Source organism: Enoplosus armatus, chromosome 14, assembly GCF_043641665.1.
Source record: "Enoplosus armatus isolate fEnoArm2 chromosome 14, fEnoArm2.hap1, whole genome shotgun sequence".
Taxonomy (NCBI): domain Eukaryota; kingdom Metazoa; phylum Chordata; class Actinopteri; order Centrarchiformes; family Enoplosidae; genus Enoplosus; species Enoplosus armatus.
The window spans coordinates 9,968,047-9,995,974 of record NC_092193.1 but is presented as its reverse complement, the minus strand read 5'-3'; the positions used below and the strand labels follow the sequence as shown (position 1 = coordinate 9,995,974).

Genomic DNA, 27,928 nt, shown 5'->3' with positions numbered 1-27,928 from the left:
AAGCGCCTGCCTTGACACAAGCAATTATGGTTGAAGCACCCACATCCGAATCAGTCGCCCTGGGGCCACGCAAACAAAGTGATGCCCAAGAGACCCCTCTCAAAAACATAGAGTCCAGCTCGCTTAAACCAACGTGGAAAGAGATCACGGTAGATTTCATAATGAGGACCAAGATCCATGGTTTGAAGTTTGTCTTCTCCCCGGACAAGTCAAAACCGCAGCGAGTCATCTGGATCATGGCCTTCTTCGTTTGTCTCAGTCTCCTCGTCACCTGGTCCTGGAATCGAATCCTCTACCTGATGTCGTACCCGGCTATCACGAAGATCTACATGGTGTGGGCTCACAACATGTCCTTCCCAGCTGTTACTTTCTGCAATAAAAATGTGTTCCGCGTGTCCACTCTGACCAAGGACGACCTGTATCACAGCGGCTACTGGATGGACCTCATGTATCCTAACCACACAGTGATGGAGAGGAGCCTGTCCATCCTTAAAGACAACCACAAGCAGGGTCTCCTGAGCCTTCTGGACTTCAACAACTACACCCCGCCCCCTGATTATCGCATCAACACCACCGAGATGATGGGGCGCCTCGGACACCAGCTGGAGGACATGCTGCTGGAGTGCAGGTTCCGCGGGGAAACCTGCACCTACAAGAACTTCAGCACTGTATGTACAGAAAGAAAGATGGTGTTTGTCAGGTGTGGATATGAGTGTTGTTTACAAGGTGCATTAATAATTCATGTAAGCATTTCACGACGCACCCTCCTGCAGGCATTGTTTCTGGCTGTTTTAAGGTGCTGCTGTTTCAAAGCTGCAAACAAGCCCGTCTGTTTTTAACCCTCAGATGTGACAGCTTTTTCCATTTAACTTGATGTCTTCAAAAAGTCACTCAAGGAAATACAATGTTACTCTCATGTTGTGGTGGAAAATCAATGTCATGTCATCATCAATGACTTCAGTACCTACTTTACAGTTTTTGGAGTTTCTTATTCAGTTATATTATTATGTATTATATATATATGTTGGCGAGTTCTTGAGTTGCCAGTTGCTTTAACGCCTTTGTGCTTTAAAACCTCCGACAACAATATTAAGGAAGAATAATGAGAGAATTAATAATTCAGACGTTGTAAATCAGTTCAAATTAAAATTTTAGCTTCTCTAATTAAACATCTGGAGGGCATGTGGAGTATATGGTCTTGTTTCAAAAATGCAGCTGTGTTCCCCATTTAAAACACCAGACGCAAGTCTATTAAACCCATTCATTTTAGAGTGAGCACTGAATGCTGCATGGAGGAAGTGGATGACGTTTGCAAACCATAGTCTACTATCCCAAATGGTAATATTTCTGAAATACTTTCCACACAAACTGGCAGCTTATAACGTCATCAGAAAGTACTTGAAAGGCTCAACGGAGAAACTTCTGCAGCGAGAAGCTGAGTGACTGATTAATTTCTACAGCACTGAGAATGTTTTAAATCTGGAAACACGCCTGTAGATTTAAAACACTAACCTGTCACTGGCATCACATTTAACCACTGGCCTTTGTAGATCTGAGCATCTAGATACCAGTCAGAAACTGTGTGACTTCAACTTGTCTTGAGACAGTTAAAATGCAAAGTCCTGCACGCTAGAAGATGTCAGCTATCCATGGTGGCTTCCCTGTTTTGCACAAACCAGCGCTTTAAAATCAGTCTTGATGGCCAGATTGGGGTCATAATTGGGATTTAAACTATGTTGTGTGCTTGCATCTTAAGCAAGACACGGTGTGGTTGTGGTGTGACTGAATGAAGGTCCCTTTTTATCTAAACGTACACCTCATTATATAGCCAGAGGAGGAAAGGACCAAAGCGCTGTCTTATCTGTCTGAGCTGCATGTAAGTCTCTTTGAACACGGACCACTGACTCTGATCTCTTGAGATCAGCTTTGCTATGCTGGTTGGGTTTTTGCCAGCAGCCCTCTCACCGCGACCTCACCACACTGGATAGTGAAAATAAACCATTAGATGACATCCCTTTCCTTTCAGGCGTTACTTGTTTTTAAGAAATGTAGTGAAGACGGAAAAACATCATCTCAGCAGCCACAGTCTTTTGTCGGGGCGCTACAGTATATGTGCAGTGTGACCTACTTCTGTTTGCCATGTAAGGATATTTGGACAACCATGATCCTTAATGTAGGAAGTACGGCTCAATGTGGAAAATTGCTATTTTAACTTTTACAGTAGGGGGTTTTATATGGAAGCAGAAAAAGGTCGTAATTATTTAAATTTTGTGAACTACTCCTAGAATAGCCAATTCTGAAAATGAACCATTATCATTATCATTTCATCTTTAATTTTGGTGTCTGACTTGCTTTTGTTTTTTGTTTTTTAATTGGACACTTGAATTTTCTTTGTGAAGCCTAGAAAATGATTGTTTTTACGTACTGGCGAGCCATATAAATTCAGATATTCAGTTGCTTATAAGATTTAAATCCTTTTGGCGTTTTATGATGATTTTTTCATTTTCCAGTACAGTCATGACTCGTTCACACTCCCATTTGAATATGTAGTTGTTTGCTGGGGACACAAACAAGTAGATATTGTTGCATGTGTAATTGTGATGAACTTACTTGTGACTGTGTGGAAGCCACACGTGGGTATTGTCACAGTTTTAAATGGTATAAAACTAATATGACAGCTGCTTTTAGGGGTTCTTAACACTGCAGGATTTTATATTGTGTTGAAATGCATGAGGGATAGATATTCTAGTTCCCCAGAGTGTTGCATAACCAATCAATTCCACAGTCTCATGGTCTTATCTCAAATTGATAGACTTATCGTGAATTTACTCAACCCCTCAAGCAGTATTCAGAATTGTAAGCTTTCTTAGTCGTTATCCAAATTGTAGAGTTCAATTTAAAATGTCATCATTTCTAATCATGACTCATATTTATTTTTACTTGTTTGGCAAAGGATGAAGAATTTTCCAATCGCAGGGATAATACATACATTTGAAAAAAAAAGTCAATCTGTCAACTGTGAGTGCTGAAGCAAAAGCTGAAAGTAAATAACTCAAGCCAACTGGATTAATTAAATCAGAAAGATATTTGTTTGCACATCAGACATTAAGTACCGCTGAGCTTTACTGGCACAGGTTCGGCCTCTTAAGAAGTTTGTAAGTCAAGACACACAAATGTCTTTTACAAACCCAATTTAGAGTTTGTTTGTGTGTCCAGAGAGCTTCTGCCTAAGATGTTTCTTATTTAATGACGGCAAAATAGTACATTCACTCTAAGTTGCTCAGGGGAAATGTGGAGTAAAATTGGGTAAAGATTGATAGCTGCTGCTGCTGCTGCTGCTGCTAAGGAACGCTCATTAATTTCTCAAATCAGAGCCAGGTGCCTGTTTAAAGCCGGTACTGCTTTCTCAGATAATCACAAAACCCCTGCAATGATTAGCTGTCCTGTACAATTACAGGCTGACGTGTAATACATCTTGTACAGGTGCACAATTTACCACAGAGCAAAGGAAAGGGTTTGACTTTTCATTCACGCTCCTGTTTTTTCTATGCTCTTTTTTTTTTTACAGATTTACACCCGCTACGGAAAATGCTACACATTCAACTCGGGATTAGACGGCAACCCTTTGTTGACGACGTTAAAAGGTGGCACGGGGAACGGCTTGGAGATCATGCTGGATATTCAGCAGGATGAATACCTGCCTGTTTGGGGAGAGACAGGTCAGTGCAGCTTTCTGATATTTACAGTGACATTTTAACTTCGTATGTCGCTTTTGTTAGAACTGTTCCATCTTGTTGGGTTACCCTGGAAATCCCAACTACTCTTCTAGTCTTTTGTCATTTCTATAACATGATGTATCACTTCACTTAGATAACAAAACCCCAAGATTTCTACAGGTCTTCTCATTCACTTTACCACTAAATGTCTAAATGTCAGAATTTGCTCTACACAGACGTGATGTACTAGGATGTTTAATAGCGCATTATCTTGATATGTTTCTTCAGGTCTACAACTGACATCAGGTCTCATAAATTGCATTCATTGACATATTGTCTTCAATTTATGGCAGACAACAACACCATTGTATCGCACATTCACAACGTATACAGCATGTAATAAATCTTTGGTTGTAAATCTGTTTAATATCCATCCACCACACTAACATATGAGTATCTCTCTGATATTAGCTTTCAGCATGGGGTTTAGGAGCACTTAGTATCAGTGCCAGAGCCAAAAAGCGGGTTTCCATAGGCAATAGACTTGTTGTTACATTTTCTGGCGTGCTGTATCCACAGATGAGACCTCCTACGAAGCAGGCATCAAGGTTCAGATCCACAGCCAGGACGAGCCGCCCTTCATTGACCAACTGGGATTTGGTGTGGCCCCTGGTTTTCAAACTTTTGTGTCATGTCAGCAGCAACTGGTACCTAATGTTTAGCCTCCTCCCCTCCAACCTCGACCTCTTTTGCTCCGCTTCATTCTGTGTTTGTCCCCAAATCCTCGCCAGCCAGTGCCCATTACCTCTGTGTCACAGAGCCTGGAGCAAAATCAGTTCTTTGATTTACCTTGTGAGGGAAAGGTGCAGTTAAGGTGTTAAATAAACACCCAGTGATTCTGTGTACATGAAACAGAGGAATTATAGCAGCCAAGGAATATTGATAGAGCAGGGCCAAGTAATGGTTGGAAGCAAGCATACAAGCATACTGCGCTCATCTGAGCCAAAAGAAACTCTAGACTACACAGCATGCAGAAATATCTGGCAGCTCAGAGTGTTTGTTTTACTTTTCATATTGAGTCTTCTCTACTTTTAGCAAATACAGCTTATTTGAATGCTGTGAAAGTTGTCTCTAGTGGCACATTCAAAGAGAAGGCAGAGGAAAAACTGTGAGGAAGACTCACAGAATTCACACAGCCATGGTCAGAAGGCTTTAATGATCAAAACATTAGCTCTGATTAATAAAAAATAAACTTGATTTAAAGTGTTTGAAGAGAGAATGAACAATTCCGTATAATTAACAGCCTTTAAAGGAATTGTTAAAGTAATATTAAACATTATACATAGATTTTCTAGCTGAAATTATTGCTAAAATAGTCTATTGGCAGCAGCGATTAGCATAAATCAGACTGCTTTAAAGACCCACTATAAATAACTGACCTCTGAAGACTCCCTCTCAAGACTATCTTGAGGGAAAAGTATTAAAATGATCATCATGTTTTTGATGTTAAATTGGGCTATTAAAAGAAGCCTGGCACACCTGTCATAATATTAGGTTATTTCCCAATTCCTCTAACACTTAAATGATGCATCATTAGATGAGAAACATGACCCACAGCTATTTTGAAGATTTAAAATGTATTGTGATTTAGGGACACAGTAAAATGAGTGTTTTAGCACACAATATAAAGAGAAGCAGAAAGGCCTAAGGCAGGTTTGTTGACTATCCCTTCAGCCGTCAGTGAAGGATGAAAAGTAGCATCTACAGCTAAGCCTGAATTGATCGGAAAGTCCGTGTGCAAAGTCATAACACTGAGCTCACATGGATTTCCTATCCAAATTTAATGAAACTGTACAGCAGTTATGTGATGTTGCCAAGACAACAAACTCAAATACTGTCTCTTTTGTCTAGACTAGAATAGCACACAAGTCAAACACCAATCTTTTGATTTCCAAACAGAAACAGTGACAGAATAGGAAAATATCCTCTGACAAACCCTCATTTTAAGTCACAAGAAAATGGTGACTGTGCCACAAAGGATTTTAGGTTTCCGCAGCGATTACCTTTGAGATCAAGTGTATTTCTGTATTGTGCTGCAGGCTCATTAAAATTTCTACCACATAATCAGTCCTTGTGAAGTCTTGAAGTAATGGATACTTCAGCAGTTAATCAAATTCATTATTCAAGCAGTCAATTGAGCCTAATTTAGATGATTTTGCTCCTAAAGTTAATGGTCTTGGTCAGTTCATGAGCATGAGATAAATGATCAAATAAAACCCATGTTTTGGCAGAATAACATGGGATGACTGAGGCAGATTTTGTCTCCTAAAACAGACACTTGGACACCACAAAGATGACAAATTTTATTTTTGGGAAGCCGTTTTGAAACATGTAATATCTGTATATCTGTAATGTCTCACTGTTTTTCTTTTTCTCTGTACAAGTTTTGCAAAATGCTCCAAGTGTGCCATCATTCAGCCATCTCCAAGACGTGAATCCAATCTATTAATCACCATCGTAAAGTTTCCTCCTGAAAGTTCACGGTTTGCCATTTATAATCATGACACGAGCACCCACACCGGTGACAGCTAAAAGACGTGTTTACCACCTAAAAGATGTGCTGAATTAATTAGACTGTCATTAAAGTCTGGCCAGCATTCATTTCAGTCAGTCTCCAACGAGTACAGTGACACTGCTCTCAGTGTAATAATAGTCAGCTGGATGAAGCACTTATGATTTCAAGACTTTTCATTTGTAAAGCTTATGTCAGAGGAATTAAATTTTTAATAGAAGGCTATGACTTGAAGACCACACCACCAAATTTTGGGCTAGAATTATGTAATGGTTGAAACTGAACTGTCTTCATTAAAGCTTGAGTGTATGTAAGAAGAGAATGGCTGAATGACAACCCACCAGTACACCAATGCTGCCAAGTTTTCACGCACCGCTGGGAGTTGTAGCTTTGTTGTTGTTATACTGACAACAGGCTGTCTTTGTGTCCGGAGGGGTTGACCACTGTCTGCCCCTTGCCTTGCTGTTGCTCCTCCTATTATTTTGATAATAATGTGGGCTGTGTTCCCTCACCCCTCGCCCTAGATGAGACGTCCTATGAGGCCGGCATAAAGGTACAGCTTCACACTCAGTCAGAGCCTCCTTTCCTCCATGAGCTGGGCTTCGGGGTCGCCCCCGGCTTCCAAACGTTCGTTTGCACCCAAGAGCAGAGGGTAGCGTATGACTGTCTGGGCTTGCTGCATGCCACACTGTATTGTTAAATAGCTACACAACCATCATCACGTTCCACACTTTCATCTGCTGGTTCCCCCTCACCCCCGAGGAATGGATCCATCTGTCCCCCCGTCTGTGTGGCTGAAGCAACGACATGCAACAACATCTGCAGTCCGTCCTTATCGTCATTGTCTTCTGTGTTTAATAGATATCAGTAAAGAGCAGCTAATGTGTTTCATTACAGCTTTAAGCCATTCATCCGAGTCTGTATCTTCATCAAAGCTGTTGTTTGGCTTTACCCTTTCACTGCCATGTACAGTTCTGTTGACATTTCTTTTGTTTGTTCTGCTTTTATGTGTTCTCGGGGCGATCCACTGGACCGCTTCTTAATGTCATGTGGAGGGACCAGACAATGTGATTCATTAGGTTTTATTACCCATGAGGACTCTGGCATCAGTTTGAAGTCAAGCATTTATTGCACTTGGGGTTTTATTTTCAGTGCAACTCCAGTTATGAGAGTATGCGGGATAGAAGTTCAATATAGGCTTAATCATGTTTGCCAATTTAGGTGCACTCCTTCAGTGAATTTCACTCTATCTCTGTCACTTTCTATTGACTAGATGACCATTAGATTGTCAGAGTTAGCCTGGTTAGAGCCGGTGAAGATGATTGGGAATTACAGTGAGCCATAATGCGACAATAGCAGCATCATTTCCCTGTGATGTTTGTCAGGAAGAAGCCTTTGGCACTGATTGTTGCCTAGCTCCCATTGCAATTAGTAGCTATATGCTCAAATACCCAAGCAAACATCGGTGGCCTTCTTAAATAATTGGTTTGGTTTTTTTGTCATGAAAATGAGAAGTAGGCATTCATTACCATAAATTGCTGTAAACAAGACCTGAAATCAGACTGAAATACTTGTTTGTGGTTAGATGTCAGTGTGTTTGGTGCACCAAAGTGTTAAAGATCGCACACACACACACACACACACACACACACACACACACACACACACACAGAGTATAAGACGAGCACCAGGGGTCTAATGTTTAGTGTGAACCAAAACCTTAAAATTCAGGCATTAAATATTCCTCATTAGTGGATTCATTTAGAATTCCCAGAGTTACTCATAAATGTAATGACCTGCTCTTCACCTTTTTAATGAGAGTTTTACCTCTAATGAGACTGCAAACTGCTACACTTCATCTTAACTTCATTGTTAAATTCAGAGTACTATGCAGTCAGGGTAGTTCTGTAATAAAGTCTCATGGGCTTAGATTAGAAAATCTAAATAGTTAATCAATAATAATAAAACCACTTTTATAAGCTTCTGGAGAGTAGTTTGTTCATTAGGACTTATTTATTTCAAATATTTACTATGAAATAGGATGTAATTCTCTGTATGATGTCTGTTAAATTCAGTACAGTTCATGTATTTGTTCATTCGAAAACTGTAAACTGTTTATTGTTCTGTTCCCAGGAATGTAAAATTTGTCCATTGATTGTGGTGTCCTGTCTGAATCTACATATTTTACAGATTTCTATTAAGCTTGTCTCTATTCCCATGGTATTCTGCTTCCTACCGGGGACTAGACCTGCATCAGTAATGTTCTGCATGACGTCTGCCTGCTGCCACACATGAGCAATAATGTTGCTCTAACTGGACATTTTGTGCCAATATTGTCTCAGTGCGCATTTTCATTTAAGTGCGTCTGTTTTGTTTTTTTTTATTTGTTTTTATGTTTGAGACATTTGTGTTGGGTTTTGTCAGCTTTTTGTCCTCTTTTGTACTTCTGCTGTGCTGGGCTTGCATTATGTTAGTCATTGTAATCCTGTGTGCTGATATACTGAGGGAAAACATGTGCTGTTTGCTCTTTCAGCTTCAGTACCTCCCTCCGCCTTGGGGAGATTGCAAGTCTACTCCCATAGACTCTGAGTTCTTCTCCACGTACAGCATCACCGCCTGCCGCATTGACTGTGAAACCCGGTACCTGCTGGAGAATTGCAACTGCAGGATGGTTCACATGCCTGGTATGATTTCAGAACAACTTGGCCAGTTAAACAATGTGGCAAAAACATGTAGTTTTTATATTATATGTGTAATTATTTTCACTATTTCAAACAGGGACCTCAACAGTTTGTACACCTGAGCAGTACAAAGACTGTGCTGACCCAGCTTTAGGTGAGCCCACACACTCTACTGCATAAGTATGAAACATTAGTGTGATAGTTTTGCAGTAATGTCTGAATTCAACCAAGTGTCAGCAGCAGTGCCATGAGACTATTCCAGCCTTTAGATAATACCTCTGTAGCTTTAACTTGGAATTGCTTTAATCTCAGACAGTGCTAAAGCAAAAATAATAAAGTAAAATTATTGTTTAAAAATTCCATTAGGACGATTTGTGATGTGTCTATGCCTCGCTGATATCAAATAAATCCCATGGAGCTTTCTTCTCTCTGCTCTGTATTATAGCTTCAGTCATTATTTGCTTTCATGGAAAGTGAACGATGGCAGCGATTGTAGTTTTTCTGTCGTGTGCAGAGATATTTTTAGCAGAAACTGAGAGCCTCTGTGTGCAGGTTTGTTTGGTGCTTCGCAGTGATCACAATATTTGTAAATGACTTTGATCATCCACAGACTTTTTGGTAGAGAAAGACAACGATTACTGTGTCTGTCAGACCCCCTGCAACATGACTCGCTATGGCAAGGAGCTGTCCATGGTTAAGATCCCCAGTAAGGCATCTGCTAAATATCTGGCTAAGAAATTCAACAAAACTGAGCAATATATTGGGTAAGTATTATTTGGTAGCAGTCAGTTTTTCAGATCTTAGCCTCTTTTTCTTTTTTCTGTTGATGGATGGATGTACTGTGGCATAGCATGACTTGGGTCTCCATCGTTCACCTTCAATGTAACAATAATGAAAGATAGTTACACAGGAAATGTGAGATATCATTTGGTGTAATGTAATATCGCCAGAAATGAACTCTATTGGATGTGCTCTTGTCTGCCCTCTCTCCAGAGAAAATATATTGGTCTTGGACATCTTCTTTGAAGCTCTGAATTATGAGAAGATTGAGCAGAAGAAGGCCTATGAAATTGCAGGGCTCCTCGGTAAGATTCCGGTTCATTGTGACAGAAAAATGTGGTTGACCTCGGTATCAGCACTCTCAGCGGGCCCCCACCACACATTTCACATTGTGTGTTCACGCCTGGTGCTTTGAGGTTTCCTCTTTGAACTTGTGAAACAGGCTGAACACATTTTCATAATCTGATGCTCTTGCAAGGGCAGCTGGGTTGGCTCTGATGAGAAGTTGGGGCTGGATGGACACTTTTGACAATTGTGCTCAGATTATTCTGAGAGATACTGAATTAGAAGTGACAGCGCAGGGAATGGTTTCACGCACCATTGTTCAATTACTGTACCTGCCCATATCTGTTAATCTCTCTTTTTCTAGGTGACATTGGAGGTCAGATGGGACTGTTTATCGGAGCCAGTGTTTTAACAATACTGGAAATATTTGACTACCTATATGAGGTAAGGTGATGGTTTTGTCCAATTACAATGTAAGCCTGTAAACACCCATTCAATTTATTCTTGTCCTAGTGTATATAAAGGCAAACAATAAGTGTAACACTTTAGAGCTAATAGCTTTTAGAATATACCTCATGTAAAATAAGTGAAAGAAAGCATTTGAATATATTTGTACTACTTGTTTTTTTTTTTTTACACATTTTGGGAAATAAGCTTATTCAGTTTTTCATGTCATGTATGATAAATATGAAACTACAGACAGCAGCCAGTTATCTTAGCTTAGCATAAACACTGAAAACATGAGGAAACTGTTAGCCTGGCTCTGTTCAAAGGTAACAAAATCTGCCTACTAGTGCCTCTAAAGTAAACTAATTAGCATGTTATATCTCGTTTGTTTAATGTGTACAAAAACTGAAGTGTAAAAATGTCGAGTTGTGGCTTTATGGGGAGTTATCGGAGTGTTTGGCTGGGAGCAGTAAATACCCGGTTGCTCCCTCCAAAAACTAGTCCAGCACATGACTTCCAGTAAAACCACAACTTGTAGTTCTTGCACTTTGGTTTTTGTACGGATTAAATGAACAAGATATAACTTAATTAGTAAGGTTAAGTGAGCTGTGTCCCCCTGTTCTGGATCTTTATGCTAAGCTAAGCTAACTGGCTGCCGGCTGTAGCTTCATGCTTAATATACAGACATGAGACTGGTATCAATCATCTCATCTGACTCCTGGTAAGAAGGTGATTAAGCATATATCCCAAAATGTAAATTAAATATCTTTGAACTGTTAATGTTCAGACTTAACTCCACTGACCATGATGTATTCCATCTCTGAATAATGTGTATCTGTTGTTTTTGCGTTTAGGTTTTTAAGGATAAGGTTTTGGGCTACTTCATACGCAAGAAACGGCCACAGCGTTGTCAGAGCGACAATCTGGTAATTTTAGTCTCTCAGAATGCCTTTGATTGAGTGAAATGAATGTGATGTGTTAGATGAGCTCAGGAACAACAACAATAACAACAAAAAATGTCTGCTGACACTGGAAATGCTTTTAATGAACAGCACCAGAGCGAAAGCCAAGCCACACACATTATGTCATCATTAGGTTTTTTTTCCAGACAGAAAATATGTATTGTGCTAGAAAACATAATCATTAATAATACATAAACAGTGTTTTTATTGCACAGTGCGAATGCATAATCAGTGTCTAGTATTACAAACATGCAGTACTCTTTATTTACATGGTGAATATTACAGAGACGCAAGATGAATTATTCGCTGTGATGACAAAAACTATAACAGTTTAACAGCAGGAATGCAGAGGAGCATTTACAACAAGCAAACTGACTTTGTATGCCTCTTTTTCAAGCTTTTTCAGGTTTGTCAAGTGTTTTGCTACTTGAGGTCCCTTAAATTACAGTGCATGGACAAGTAGAAGTTAATTGTCTGACCTGCTCTCGATTAACTTTTTATCATGACTCATAACCTGCTCTTACATTCAGAGGTTATAGCCCTTACCTTAGTAGATGCCACACACCAACCCACTTGTCAGTATTTACACAATATACAGTAGCTTCTCTGTGTCACCCTCAATCATGTAATTACAGCTCTCTTAGCGCAGGAAAAGCTGTTATTGTACTCTGGTTTTACCGCTTTATGTCTGGCAGTATGATCAGAGGAAATTCAGAACGGATTCATGTGAGAGTAGAAGAATGAGCGGAAAGCAGAACACGAACAAGAGGTCTGGAGATTTTATTAACATTTCATGATCAACTCGTTTTCAAAGCCTTCAAGGCAATAAAACCCATTTTAACTTCAAAATGAAAACGAGAGTAATGTGAGGCATTTCTGTCCTGCCCTAAATCACAGCATTTTGTTGAGCCCAGTGGTTTAACACACTGGGTCCAGAGGCGCCTCCACTTCCCCTGCAGACTGTTATGTAAGCTTTATACAGAGCAGTTAACAAAATTATTTATAACTGAAATGCACCTTCTTAATAGCAGTTTTCAGAAATTGTGTAGCTCATACTGCTGAATCAAACCTTTACCAAAATATGGATGGTTTTACTGGCTACAGTTGTACGACCTTCTGTATACTCACTGTGCTGAGAAAAATACTCTAGATTATTATTTTCAGGCAGATTTTAAATTGATGTGATTGACCATATTACACTTAATGCCAAGTTTAAACGTTATGGTTTTTCACCTTCAGCTCTTTCCTGGATGGAGTGTTAACTAAATCAGAATAAAGCAAATTAATTAATTAATTCCTGAGGAGTGCCACAAGGAAGATGCTTGGTTCCAATTTTATTGTCAGATTTGTATAAATTATTTACCCTATGTCTTTAAAATGATTTAGTTATGTATGTGGACAACTTAGTTAGTGTACAGCATGAGTAGAGCTAAGAGACTACTGCACATGAGCTGTATACTATTACAAAATGGGCGAAAATAATTAGTAATGAACATAGCTAAAGCTAAATGTGTTATTATTCGTAGTAGTATTGTCACTCAGTTTAGTTTGTATGTTGCAGAGAAACCGAGCAACTCACAAACACCAAATGATTAGGCATTAAGTTCATTAATTCGCTGTCTTGGTCTGACCATCATTGGTTACATTGTTTCTATGATAAGAAAGAATATTTGCTGAAAATGTCATGGCAGACGTTCGGTCACTTGTTCTTTCATATGTTGCCCAGTTATCTGTTCAATCAGATTACACAGAACAGCAAGATGAATTGATATGAGATGATTGTTGTGTGTGATATGCATAAACAACCATCAAGACTAACTGGAGGCTAGCTAAAATCTGTTGTTCATGCAAAAGGGTTCTTCTGTGAAAAACAGCATCATAGTAATATTAAAGTGAACACGTGTTGTCTGGTAGTGCCATGTTCTTGTATGATGAGAAATGTTCTCTGTAGAGCTTCTTCTATCAGGGAAATGCTACCCACTAATGTAAGACAGATCTAAATTCACTAAAATGTTTGAGAATATAAAACTGGTCCATCTTACATCAGACTTGTAGTTTGGTTCTAGTTAGTGTCAGTTGTTTTTCTTTTTTACAGTTTATTTTATGTTTAAAACCTTTTTTGATAAGTTATCTAACTGCCAGTGTAACCACCATAACATTTCTCAAATAATAACTAAACTTTCCTTTCAATGCAAATAGAACTTAATTTAAAATCTTAACTTGTTCTTAATCCAGTTCTTTCTAACACATGGGGGGCCGCTGGTCATGTCTCAAGTCCAAATAACAGCTAAAAGCCACTAATTCCTCTCTGTGGCTCATTGTACGGGCGGAAGAGCTAACAAAAGCTAAAAATTTCCTCTTTTCTGGTGCTGTTTTAATCAAAAGCATTCAAGCAGATTTTTGTTAAGCGCAGACGTCTCCTTTTGTCCCTGAGTATACTGTATCTACCAGTTTGCATCCAGCCTTAATTGGCAGAATCTTGGAAATGCAAGCTCTAATTCTTCATTATGTGTCACACAAGCCCAAGACTTTTTCATAACCAGCAATTCGACATGATGTGATAAACACTGCCTCTTATTTTTCTTCAAATCGGTGAAAAGGCCATGGGTTTGTCTCTGCATGTGGATTGTGTTTCTTGCATGCTCAGTTGCCTCAGGTTCAGGATTTGGTTTGATGACTGATGTGTAAGAAAAGACTGAAAGAAGTTGTTTATTCTCTTTTGTAGAAATGGAGATATGATCATTTAAGCCAACATAGTCATGGAGGAGGTTATTTTAGTCAGTCTGGTTTTTGGAGGATCTGTTTTTATAAATTAAAAGTGGCAGTAGAAGAAGCATTTTTTTAGTGGGCTGATATTTACAGCATGTCATGCTTTTACTGGAGTCTTCCATAGTGTGATATTTACTGTATTCTGCCCCATTCATGTCATATGTTCACCTGCTTACAATAAACCATCCTTTTGTACTCCCTTTCTCTCATATTCAATAACCGTTTTTCCAACTAGTCCATTGTCACATCTCCACTCAAACAGCCCGACAATAAACTAATGCGTTTAGTGATTTAGACTCTATTTTAAGTTTGACTTTCATTCCATGATCGTCAACACTTCTGGATGACAGTAACTGTCTTTTGCTTTTCCTGCTTAGTGAAATAACTCACCATCTTCCTTCAGTACTTTACTGATATCACTGAGGGGAAGGCGCTCTCTTCCAGTATTCACTCGCAAGTGTAACTATTAGCATTTGCATTGTGTTTTATTTTCATTTCAGTCACCCTCACCCATCTTTCTTTTCATCATGTCTATTCCAGGAGTTTCCAGAGAACCCAACCAGCCCTGGTGTCACGCCTAATCATGCCCCCAGGTAGCACACCCCATTGATAATAGATGCTCCCTCCCATGCTGTCCCTCTCTTTCATACATATTTGAGACCATCTCATACATCATTTCCTCACTGGCTACAAATTATTTGGCTGGCTTTAGTGGACAGTCAGCAAAAAGAGGGGTGATTATCCAACTGCAGTGAGCATTTCGATATCTACAGTCATGTCAGGACAGGTTAGTTTGGTGTGTTTCTGCATTCATCGGCTCAACAGAAAACACGAGTTGGTTGGATTCTCCAAGTGCATAAAGATCTGACTCTCTGCACTATGCAAAACTTGCTCCTTCCACTGAATAATAATGCTTTCTTTCCCATAGGATAAAGCGCAGTACTCCTGTGAAAACAGATTACGTATTTATTGAATTGTTGTACAAAAAGCTGAACCACATGAGATCTATTTGTTTCCCCGCAGCACAAAAGTCCATTTAGAGGCAATGCATTCCAGGCTCGTGCCAGATAACATCACTAGATGCATTACTTTGTGATGTTATCACAGGTCTGCATGCAATGAGTTTGCACAAAATATAAATGGTTCTTTGTCTGCTGGAATAGCCGTTTTTGCCAATGGGACCACCAATGGTTGTTATCCACATATCAGCAGTTATCTACTCAGCGAGCACCTTTTTTGCACATACAGGCAATTGCAGACATATGTGGATGTTTCAACTTCCGTAACTATAACAATTTGACATGCTAGTGTAAAAACAGGACTAAAAATATGCTGTTTTCTTTCTCTTCTCCCTCCTTTCATTCATCTTTTCCCCACCTCCCCCTGATTTTCTTTAAACTCTATATTCACTACCTGTGAAACATATGCGATGTGGCTGATCTTGGAACTTCAAAATCTGTTGTATTCATCACCTCATCATTGCCCACATATGTTTCTGTCATTCAATGTCCTCGATTGCATATCCTGTCCTTGTGTCTGATGCGTTAATAATCATTCAATCTTTTTGTATGTTTTTTGCTCAATTTCTCCTCGCCACATTTCTTTTTTATTTCCTCCACGTCCCTCCATCGTCCCGGTCGCTCTCATTTTACTTGTGGCTCATTTCTCTCCTACATCATCATCACCATCATCACTCCCTTCATCGCCCCTCCCTTAACCCGGTTGAACTCGTCTTCCCTCCTTCCCTTCCCTCTGTTTTGCAGAGCACCTGTGACACCCTCCGGAGTCACTCGGACAGTCTCGGATTCACGCCGAACATGTTACCTCGTCACCCGACTCTAGGCAACTTTGAGGAGTTTGCTTGTTGACAGCATAAAGTAGGGGTTGGGGGTGGGGTGGCACATCTGGGGACCTGACAGCAAACTGTGAAATAATGTATGTATTTAACAGAAAACGATTGAGTGTGTGACTCAAAAAACGTATAGTAGAGTTTATCAATGCCTGAATAGAATACTATCATCAGAAGAAAAAGAGACCACTTCCAAAACAGAACTCAGGTTTAACTGCCATGTCAAGGCATCAGTGTTAATTTATTCATGTTTCATTTTGTGGATTTGTTTCTCTTATGCGGTCACTTTAGAGTATATAATCAGTGAAGATAAATGTGTCCCAAAAGAAGGGTTTGTTGAGATGAGTTACATAGTACTGTTGTGCAAGTTTTGCTGTACATCAATCCAAAAAGAAGAAAGAAGAATACATGTGGATTGGTATGTGTAGCATTGCAGTTTCTTATCGGTGTTACAGCTCCAGCATCTAACCAATGCTGTATCGAGTGACCTTATACTTCACCAGTTTGAACAGGAGAGCCTTTCTAGAAATCTGCTCGACTTTAATGAGCTGATTGTTGGTTAAAAGAGCTGCTCATACCTGAATCAAAACACAAGACAAGTGCTTAACGTTGCCTTTTGCTACTATGAGGCTTTGAATAGTCTCATTAATTAGACGACTGTGCTTATTCAATTAAAAAAAGACGGAAAAGGAACTTGATTATTTGTACATATGCAAGTATCTGGTTTTGTTCCACATGAATCCCAGGATGACAGAAACTACAGAATTGGATGTTTTTGTTAACTTGAGTCACTTTTTACACACAGTAAGGGTAAAAAAAGAGAATCAGGCCAAAAATGGCTGTTGATTGTTTCTTTATATCTTTATATAGCTGACATTTCAATTGTCATTGTTTTCCCATTTTTGGGGGATAGTATTGCTGTGCTGACTTTCACAAAAATAAATGCTAGCATGCAGCTTGCTTTACATTGAATTCATTAGAAGAGAAACAATCAGGCTTTCCTTTTTGCCTTTTTTAAATAATTCTCAGCTTTGTTTTTTTTCATTACTGTGTCTTAAAGGTGTTCATCAGCACAATCCCCTGTGATAGTAATCTATTCTCTATGGAACATAAGTAGAATTTAAAAGGCTTGATGGTGACATTCCTGAACTTGACAGAAATTTGTAAATACCCACAATCAAATGCCATGAAGAAATTCTGTACTGCTCATGTGAGACATTGGTCAAATACATCTAGCTATATATTTAAATATATCTATATAGATATATATAGATAAAAAGTGTTACTTCATCTCTTCTTAGTCCAGAAGGAATTTGGACTTCCTATCTGGGTGGACCATAAGTGTCTTTCAGTTTCTGGTGATTATAATGTGACTGACAACTAAATAGACTTTATTAGAGAGAGAATTGCCTCAAAATATCAAAACCACCATGCACCTCAGCCCCATTCAGTTCAGTTGATTTATAACAGAAATGCATTGTACAATTTTACCATTGTGTCCTTTTATTATTATTATCAATGTTATTATTATCCGGAACATGTAATAAGTCACAAATAACAGTTTGTGATGTATAAATGATCAAGTATAATAAACTCTATATTTACCCATCTTACTCACGTACACAACTTTTCTTCTTATCTTCGTGTGAGTCTACTTCCTCTATTGTTAACGTTCACTCCTTGACTCTACTGTTATGGACTTGTCGGGACATATCCTCACTATAAATACTTCACTGAGAATTCAGAGGACAGTTTGGTTTTTTTTAAATGTGAAACTTTCAAGTATAATGCCAATCAAGTAAGTGGTGTTCATAACACTGTAGCTTTATTACTCTGTTGTCTGTGTATTAGATGACTGTTGATGTGAAGCACAAACCCTTGGAGATCAGCCATCACTTGAAAGCCAATGACCGGACGTCTATGGTTGCGACTACCTTTTATGGCTCTAGTTTTAACTACACACACTGTTACACACGAGGTGTGTTCACTGCTCCAGCATTAACAGGAATAAGAGAGAGATCACCTCGTGAAGAGACTTTATCCAAATGGAAATTTTACCTTTCAGGAAATAGAACAGGTGAATCAGTGGCGTTGTGTCATGAGCAATAAGTGCACTGAATCAGATACAACCGTTATCAAATTGACATCAAAATATATTTATTTGATTTGGGATCCCCATTTTCAATTCATGGCGTATTCAACAGCTGGAATGGATGTAGAGTGAACAGCTGCAACACAGATGTATGATATGACGATTGTATATTAACCATCATTAGCCAAATAAAGGGACACAAATGCCAATTCATGTTACACAATGATGCTATTCTGATGATGCTGCATTGCCATGATGATTTTGAGTGTGTGTGTGTGTGTGTGTGTCATGTTGTTGGGTTAAAAAGCATAAAAATGACCCAGCATTTACCGCAAACTGTGGATGAAGGATTTGTGAAAATGTCCTGGGTCTTTTACCTCTCTCTCCCCACCCCCTGCCTTACTACCAGTCAAAGAACAGCAGAGTGTATGTGAACTGGCAGAAACTATTACTTAACTCTTTGTGCTCATCAAGTAGTCCTCAATTGATATTTACCGCATAGTTATGGCCAAGTAGAAAACAGTATTCTATATATTTCTGTCACCCAACACCTAGATTTGAAATATTTCATTCTTACAATTAATAATTTATGTCACATCACCCATTTTCTTCCTTGCATGCCCATTGTGTATTCCTATTATCTCTGGTCTCTTAATGTAACCTTAACCATGATATTCACTTTGTATGGTCTGAAATGTATTTTTGGAGCCAGATGAATCAAAATGGTGTTCCCCACATCATGTGATACGTCTTGAAACTTTATAACATAAAAATCCTCCTCAAACCAGGCTTGGGATCATGCAATACTCAACAAAAGAAAGATATTATGCGGATGTGGGAAAACTGCAATATCTTTCTATCAATTTTTACGGATTATATAAACATAATGTGGCTTGAAGTGAAACTAAAATGTGCCTCCAAGACTGGTTCTTACAGGTGACATCAAGATTTTCATGCGCACAAACATCTGGGGAACTGAACTTGCTTCATCTGGCTCTACGTGCTTTATGTGCATTTTATTGTAGATATGTGATTTTACCTCTGAACTGTACATTAAATAGTTAATACACACTTCACTATGTGTAACGTAGTCAGTCTTAACTCAAAACTGTTATGAGCATTTTAAAATCACTTTACTGAAAAAACAAACTGAGTGCCAATTCAAAGGCCCTGAAAACATATTCTCTTTTTCGCCTTCTCACCGTGAGGGATGGGATCCCACATGAACACAAGATAATCTGATACAGTTAAAGCAGTTTCAGATATTTAACACAAGAGATTTCTGAATTTGTGAATTTCTGAGCTCTTCTCGTTAGTCAGGTGATTCTACGCACCAATCAGGATATTTGAGGAACATTTGAAAAAGAATCTAGCAGGGTTGCTTACTTCAGTCCTTAATAATACCTTATGATGTTTATTCCAAAACCTTAACTTGGATTGTTGCTTATTTATAAATGTTTGTTATTGAGAGAAATGTCACATTTGAAAAGTTTTCAAGGGTTTTAAACAAACTTTACACCTAGTGTAATCAAACATTGTACACTGAAGACGACAAAATTAAAAGAGGGTGAGATCCAGTCTACTACTATTTAAAACATGGTTGTCACACAATATAGATCAAGGTGACTTATGAATAAGCAAGCTGTGTAAATAATTTTCAAAGAAAAGCAAATGTTGACAAAAGAAAATCCCATCAAATCCCACCACAGAGTATATTTAGTAACTACTCTTGGGCTTTCGATCGTATCACGATCTTTCTCAAAAGATTGAGTTTGTCCAGATTATTTTGTCAACTACTGTCTCCAAAGTCAAGAATGAACTTCCAACCTCAAAAGCAAACATGTATTTATGTAGACTTTACTGAATACGGAGTCTTATTGGCTGAAAAATACACAAAAAGAATCACTGACAACAGCTGTCCCAAGTTCTACCAACAAAAGCAAAGATACTAGCAAAGTGCAAAATCCACTCTTCATTAAAAACTAAAATTTTAAGCTGCACAAAGTAGCTCTACAGCAGTTTGTCTGAAATGTCCCGTCATCACAGGATAATGAAATACTAGAGCAAATGCTTTTGTTTTTTTCATTATAACTTAATCCAAACACACACACAACCTTCAAACATTTTAAATCCTAAAAAGTGCCTGCTAAATGCTATAGAGTGTCGTTAAATCATTCAAAAGGAGAGTTTCTGTACCAAATGAAGTTGTTCTACATTTAAACGAATGCAAAAACATGAGCAAACATTCCATCATTAATAAATACATGCATCCATTATCTTGTCTTACATCAGCAAAATGAAAATAAATCCTTTCCCTGTTAACACAGCTACTTCAAACACAACTCATTATGTAGGCTTTTATGGGATAAGTAGCACTGAAACAATCTGGAGTAAAATAACACTGCAAGCTGTTAACCATGTTAATATGATAAGTAACCAAAATGGAAACAGCTAATGGTGCAAAACAATCAATATATGAAAATACAGATTATCAGTGGATTATCTGGATCTTGGATTTTCATCTCTAATTTAACTATTACAAAAGCATTTCAGAAAGGCTAAAAGACATTAGTACAATAAAGATGTCAACAACAAAAAAAAGTAACGTGTCACTAATGGTCCACTAGTCATTAACATATATTTCTATATATATATATATATATATATATATATATACTGTATATTGGCCCATTTGTTGATAACCGGCTATAATCCTGGCTGTCAGTGTTAAACATATTTCATAATATTGATAACTAAACAAATTAAAATAAAAACTGTCTGTTACAAAGTGCACAAAAGACAAATACAAAAAGGGGAAATAAAAAGCCTGAGAAAAAAAGAAAATTATAAATTAGCTTCCCATGCTATTATACAATCTTGTAATTGGTAGTGGGACAGAGAGTTATACTGTTGGTTTCAGTATTACAAGTTTGTAGTCTGTTTTGGTCTATAAAGTAAAAAAACAAATGATAACAGGTCTGTGCTTGTTTCCAGTAAAGAAGTATGTAATTTGGTACTACTTAGTGAAAATAGAGAAGTTTCCTATAAATCATTTCTAATTAATAGCTGTAACCTTGAGTCACTGCAAAGCAGCTGCTCAATATACAATAATTTAGTATATATGGAGAATGAAGTTTCCAAAAACAAGTGAAGAAGTTATGAATATTTACTCATATTAGGTTTAATTAGAGCAGTTCTTTCAAAGAAATAAGTTAATACCAATAATTAGTACCAAATTACATACAGTAGTTCTATATTCCCAGAAGATTTGGAAATTACAGACTTACAGACTTTCAAGATAAAGTGTAAAAACAAACAAACGTTGATTTAAGCCTTTACAATGTTCAAATGAATTGCTCACTTGTGATACCAAAACTGACAAATCAATCAATCAATAAAATTTAGCTTTGAAATAGCAACTGTGTAGCATTAGCTGCCCCAGGAATCTGTGTTGGCAGATATTAATTTATCGCAGATGTGGCGGCGTATATTGTGGTTAATGAGTAACAACAAACTGCAGTACAGAAATACCAAAGATGTGTTTGAGATAATTTAGAAATAAGTGTCACTATTACATAGTCTGTCCACACAGATCTCCATCACAGTTCTTTAATAATCAAATTTCAAGTGATCCTCATCGAAAATGTTTGTTTATGCTTTGTGTTTACGGAAAGAAATAATACTTGACCATATATCATTATCACATTTTCTAAACTCCCAAATATCAATATTGGTATTGAAATAAAAACTCCTTTATTGGTCTCCAGCGATGTTAAGACTTCTATTAATGGAAGCAAATTGGCAAAACTGCTTTGCAGAACAGATTACAGTAGGAACAGAGACCATAATATTAGAAAGGCTGTCTGGGAAACTGATGCCGTGATCATCACTGATCACCACAGATTCAAAAGGGCCTTTTTTCAGTCATGATCAACCATTTAAAAGTCAGAAATAAACCGCACGTTAACTTCAGTCTTTTGGAGCAGAGGGGCTTCTCGTTGACAACCATTTCCACAGGTATAAAATGTATTCAATGCAACATAGTGCACCCTCCCACGTTAGTGCTAATTAACTCAGAGGCATATATGTACCAAATTAAACAACTTAAAAGAACCTAAAACCTTGCAGAGCCACTAGGACTTTGTTCCGCACAGAGGCACAGCAGAATTAAAGCGGGGGAGTGTTTGAAAACCGGTGAGGGATTTGCCTTGTTGGGACTGGTCCTAATGACCCAACAGAGTGAAGGATGATTGATTCTGTTGCTGAGGTTCAGAGAGAGGCAATTTAACATTTAGGGTGGGCAGAAATCAGCAAAGTAAGGGTGCTGCAAGGCCTCTTCTGCAGAGATCCTCTGGACAGGATTACATTTCAACAGGTTCTGGGTGAGATCAAAGGAAACATTTTAATATGTGAACAGCAATATCACATTTCATGCAAGCAAAACTGTATATTAGCAACAACTGGTACATTTCAGCTGAGGTTACTGAATTATTTGCAGGAACAATTATAAAAAAAGAAACATTTTTATTGACCACAGAATTGAATACAGGAGTGAGTGCATGCGTGTCTTGCAAGCCAAATATTACTGAAGACACATTTTTCTGAAAAATGAAAGGCAAGCTGAAAGTGAAAGTACCTGGAGTAGATCCCGTCCTGTGCTACTTAGTTTGGGGACCACATTCACCAGTGAGGTGGTGGCTGGATACATGGGATATGGCTGCAGGTAGAAAAAGGTGCAGGAAAGAATAGAATATCAGTAACAAATGGTGTATACTCCCTCCACTGAGAGTTTTACAAGATGAATGATGTCAGTCAATAATTTACCTTGTAATCAGGGAGTTTCGTCATTGTCTGCCACTGTTCTTCAGTTGGTGTACCCAGCAATGTACCAAGTGGTTAAAGAAAAACTTTTTACAAAATAGAGGTGTGTCCAACCTGTTTAGACTTACTGTTTGTAAATCACTGATCACGTAGTAGATCAATAGTTCTGCCTAAGCAGAAGACTAGTTATGTCGAAACCTACAAATGATGTCAAAAAAGATATCTGAAGATTCTTTTCAACTGGTCGTCCACATCGTTCCCAGGGAATAAAGGCCTTCCAGCATTAGCCAGCTCTGAATGAGACATGGAATCAAAATGAAACATAATTAACATTTTACACATGGTTTAGTTTTGGTTTAGTCATAAACAGGCACATGACGATGATAAGGACAAAAAAGCAGGAAAGCAGGAAAATATACAGAGCAAAATGCCCTATACTTAAATGGACAAGTTATATTTAGTTATATATAGTTATTATTAGTTTTAACAGTATCCTATTCACACTAGCACACTAACAAAACAAAGATAGAAAGAATAGAGTAACTTACATTTTCATTTATGTCAACAATCACAAACAAACCTGCAAATATGCATCCAGCAGACCACATGTCGATTGAGGTAGAATAAAGTTTAGCACCAAATAGCACATCTGGAGGCCGGTACCACAATGTCACCACCTACGTATAAATCACAGAGTGAAGTGTAAGAATTAGACCAATTACACCAATTATCACAGCCAAACTGGTGTTAACACAACTGTTCAACTGTGTTATTTTCTACTGATTTGGCAGCACTGTCACTAACGCTTAACAGTCACTTAGCCATCTGGTTTCCATCACACCGACTTGACATTTTAACAAACTGCTGCTTTGTCAAGTGTCGAGTGTTTTACAGACATTTTTCCCAGGTTATGTTAAAATGTGTTTGGTGAAGTGCACTGAGTAAAAAGAATAAAATGAAACTATAGAAAAGTTCTATTTCCCAGAGAGAGCGTGTGGGCTGACTGAAAGCAGTTGGAAGTGCTTTGGTTTCCGCTCACAAAGTTTCAAAGTTCAGTACAGATGTTAATTATGTGACCACCTGCTACAGAATCTCTACTAACTTTTCATAAGTCATTTTTACAGAGAATAATGAAGCAAAGTTTGTGGATCCTCCAACCGGAATGACATACATGTGCTTTAAGCTGCTAAGTACTTTGAAAACGTCACATATTGAGTCACGACCATTTGCATTTCATTTTTTATTTACAATGTCTAAAAAAGTAACACAGAGATGCAAAGATGACATCAATTGAACATGTTCTCATGCCATGTACTGTTTCAAAGGCGCCACCCACCTGTGGCTTGTGGGAGATTTTTCATTAATACGGGAGAATGGTTTTATTAGAATTTCAAAATAAATGTGGGGAACTCTGCATAAAAAATACTTATGCACCTGAAAAATACTGCTGATAAATTAAACAAAATCCCCATACTGTCATCATAAGAATGTCACTGTGTTTAATTTATGCTGCATGTGCTACATACATTATAAGGAATATCCATGTAGAGTGAAATAACTGTGGGATCATTCATCCCTTCTTGCTGAAACAGTGCGTCTCAGGATAATACAGCTTCTGAAATGAAATGACCTTTCAAAATGACCTTACTTCAAATTCTCAAAGCTTCAAATGCTGTTTCCCTCTAGGTTTTCTGTTTATTACGTTTTCAGATCAGTAGCGTCACCCTGGGTCAAGTGTCCCCTCATGAGATTGGGCTCGCCGGGCCCTTAGGTCAGCCAACCAAAACCACTAAACCTATCTGAGACTTGCCTGTCATTTCTTTGATGGCATCAGCAACAACGACAACAAAAAAAAAAAAATCAAACACCACTTAAACTACATGCTGGTGTGTGTTCCTCTCTCTCCCATCATTACTTGGCTCGGCTTAACATCAGGACCTCAAAGAAACAAATTGAGGCCGTCGACTGTTCACACAAATAATAAGAGCACAATAAGTACATTTCAATAGCCTAAAACAGATGGGAACATAGTGGAAGAGGCCAAGCATCTGCCAATGTTGTTGCAAATTGCTAGTTAGATGTTACCACTGTGCCATATTTTATATTAATTTTTATACTCTGGTATAGACTTTTGGGTCGTCCAGCCCTAAAACAAAGCCTGGAAGCGCAATATATTGATGAGATATTGTTCAGTTTGAATACGTGATTAGGGATTGTCTACCTTGGCTACACAGACGTAATACAACTTCTATGAAAGCCTAGAACAAAGAGCACAAACTTCTAAATATTTTTATTTAGTACCTGATTTAAAATCCCTCAATGGCAGTTACAATGTTCAGAAATCAGTCTCTGACTTGGGTTCTCTATAGATATCGAATGTGCCAAAAAACAATGCAATTTCACACAGACAGTAATTAGCAGCTGCTGTGTTAATGAAGTACAACCTACCTCTGCTGAGTAACACCTCACGGGAATGCCAAAGGCTCGAGCCAACCCAAAGTCAGCCAGCTTCAACTCCCCATTCTATAGACAGAGACACAAGTTAACAAATCTTACCAGATGATTTTTACACAGACTATTACACTGCAGCCACACATACTGTTACTGATTTCAAACTTGCATAGTTTTAGTTTGCCATCCTCTTGGTTTCAACATTATAGGCATAATATACTGAGCCAAATGATTAACATCATACAGTAATGAGTATTTACCAGCCCTCAAGTCAAAGTCCAAATGTACCTAAACACTCACTCTGTTTATGAGGAGATTCTGCGGCTTCAGATCTCTATGAAGAACATTTCGACTGTGACAGAAAGCAAGGCCTTTCAACAGCTGGTACATGAACGACTGCATCAGAGAGAGAAAGACTGAGTTTAGACACAAAACAATCTTTAAGCAGTTAATTCCATGTTTCACAAGATGTAAAAGGCCTACATGACAATCAGAGGCCAAAGATGATGCCATCACCAAGCCATCATACCATACAGTATGCCTTTAAGCAGGCATGCTGTCCTTGGTTAAACTCTGGTTATCCAGGATGTTTATCTCCTACCTTCACAGTTTCAGGATCTAGATCCCCATTGCAGCTGTCAAAATACTTCTTCAAATCCTGCCATTGACAAGAGACACACATTAGCCTCAGAAAGTACACATTAAAACATAATGTAGGTTTGGGATGACTCTGTCTCACCTGATCACAATATTCAAAAACCAAGGTTAACTTCTTGTCACTGTGCAATACATCATGTAGTCTGGATAAGACAGAAAAGCTTTAAGTTAATGTTTGTAGACACCAGGGCTAAATGCAAACTGCTTGGCGTCAGAAAAAAAAGGTGGAATGGCCACCTGTCATTACCACATAACAACAAGATAAATGCAGTATGAGCAGCAGACTGACCTGACAATGTTTTTATGCTTAAGTTCCTTCAGAAGACATATTTCTCTGAGAGCAGAACTTGGCACCCCCTGAAAGAAATGACACACAGTGTGATTAGCACTAGCCTGCTAAGAGCTTGCTAGCAAATACTGAAATGAAAATTATGTTATTCTGAAAGCTTACCTCGTCATCGTCGTCCAATCTGACCCTTTTCAAAGCCACAATTTCGTGTGTTTCTCTGTTTTTAGCCTTGAAAACTGTCCCATACGTACCTACGGACAGATAACGATAAGTTAAAGCACAGTTATCGTCTTGATGAATGGCATAGCAACGTCGAGAGGTCCTAACGTTAGCTAGCTACCAAGCTAGCGTTAATATCATAAAAGCCGGCAGGCAGAAAGCTTCTGACAGATCTTGTCACTAACACATACTAGTGCAAGTAAAAACTGTACACACAGCCTGTATACGGTTAACTATGGAATTAATTAACGCAGGCACAAAGCTCACAATCTAGCTAACGTTAGCTAGCACTGCAACTACATGAACGCTAGTTTAGCAAGCCTGGCTAGCTAATATTAACTTTGTAAAAAGCGCATGAAACTTACCCTCTCCGATTTTTTCAAGCTTTTCATATTTCTGCATGTTTGGCCAGTGAAGCCAGCCTTGAACAAGCTTGCAAACCAATGGCTGATTAAAGCCCCAAATTGGGGTTAATAATGTTATGATAGCTAGCGTTAGCTTAACGCTACCTGCCCTCCTAGTCGGTCTGCGGCAAAGCTTGTCTTGTTGGTCATCTAGAGGCTAAAAGATGAATTGCAACACTCTTGAAGCCCAGACCAAAGATACCCAAACACTGCTGGATGCAGCACATCTTAGTAGCATAGGCATTTTTCTGTTCTTTGAAGACATTTCCTGACAGACTTTGGTTGAAAAGGGAAGGCAAAATGATTGTATACACTGGGTTAACTAGTTCACACTAATCATTTCCAAGTACCAGATTTTCAGACTCTGAAACTTGACCCACATACTGCAGTCAAAGATAACAGCTGTGCAGGATGTGTATACTTACTGTAGGCTATGCGATATCTTAAATATCTTAAATGTTTCTGTTTCTTAAATTGATTGTTTGTAATCTAATTTCAAACTGCAAATGTATTCTGCTGGGAAGCTGCCAGGCTATATGTTGTGTGTATCTATTAAGGACAGACAGCCTAATTTGCCTGTTTAATTATGTAAACACAATTTTAAAGGGATACAGATCTTAGCTTTTTACATTTGGCAAATGAGCCCATAATACAACTAATGAATAATAATGACTAATATTCACCTGTGCAAGATTGTGTCAGTGGTCAGACTGTACAGATACACAAAGGGATGGACAAAATAATGCCACATCAAAAAGGGACATTACTACTTACTCCACCCAAAATCTTCCAGGCATCAAACGCTCAAACAAAAAGTTTGTAGTTTCCAGCAGCTGTGTCACAACAGATTTCAGTGGTTACTTAAAAGATTTAACTTATACTTAGTAAAATCATATATACAGAGGTAGACACCAGCTTTAAAATATGGTTAACT

The 27,928-nt window shown here is 38.3% G+C and overlaps 2 protein-coding genes across 3 annotated transcripts; one reads left to right on the top strand and one right to left on the bottom strand.

Moving 5' to 3' along the window:
• The first annotated feature begins 26 nt into the window (after positions 1-26).
• On the top strand, positions 27-16,054 carry asic1c (acid-sensing (proton-gated) ion channel 1c). Its single transcript, XM_070918238.1, has 11 exons — positions 27-668; positions 3,569-3,719; positions 4,296-4,423; positions 8,822-8,972; positions 9,067-9,123; positions 9,580-9,733; positions 9,963-10,054; positions 10,399-10,478; positions 11,336-11,407; positions 14,753-14,805; positions 15,976-16,054. The coding sequence occupies exons 1-11, from the start codon at positions 27-29 to the stop codon at positions 16,052-16,054; spliced, it is 1,659 nt and encodes a 552-aa protein (XP_070774339.1).
• A 5,821-nt stretch (positions 16,055-21,875) lies between these two features.
• cdk5 (cyclin dependent kinase 5) lies at positions 21,876-26,996 on the bottom strand. 2 transcript variants are annotated; one of them, XM_070918337.1, is made up of 12 exons: positions 26,956-26,996; positions 26,534-26,622; positions 26,372-26,439; positions 26,165-26,225; positions 26,027-26,083; positions 25,726-25,821; positions 25,423-25,497; positions 23,555-23,651; positions 23,198-23,267; positions 22,978-23,038; positions 22,790-22,870; positions 21,876-22,531 (listed from the first exon to the last, which is right to left on the bottom strand). In XM_070918337.1, exons 1-12 carry the CDS (start codon positions 26,990-26,992, stop codon positions 22,445-22,447), a joined length of 879 nt encoding a protein of 292 aa, XP_070774438.1. In that variant the 5' UTR covers positions 26,993-26,996; the 3' UTR covers positions 21,876-22,444. The 2 variants fall into 2 exon arrangements, with proteins under 2 accessions (XP_070774438.1, XP_070774439.1); XM_070918338.1 differs by lacking the exon at positions 25,726-25,821.
• Between the last annotated feature and the right edge of the window lie 932 nt (positions 26,997-27,928).

Coding starts and splice junctions, on each gene's coding strand:
- asic1c (XM_070918238.1), top strand. CDS start 27: ATGGTTGAAGCACCCACATCCGAATCAGTCGCCCTGGGGCCACGCAAA. Junction 3,720..4,295: donor GCCTGTTTGGGGAGAGACAG/GTCAGTGCAGCT, acceptor CTGTATCCACAG/ATGAGACCTCCTACGAAGCA. Junction 4,424..8,821: donor TGTCATGTCAGCAGCAACTG/GTACCTAATGTT, acceptor TTGCTCTTTCAG/CTTCAGTACCTCCCTCCGCC.
- cdk5 (XM_070918337.1), bottom strand. CDS start 26,992: ATGCAGAAATATGAAAAGCTTGAAAAAATCGGAGAGG. Junction 26,623..26,955: donor GCTTGAAAAAATCGGAGAGG/GTAAGTTTCATG, acceptor ATCTGTCCGTAG/GTACGTATGGGACAGTTTTC. Junction 23,268..23,554: donor TGCTGGATGCATATTTGCAG/GTTTGTTTGTGA, acceptor TGTCTCATTCAG/AGCTGGCTAATGCTGGAAGG.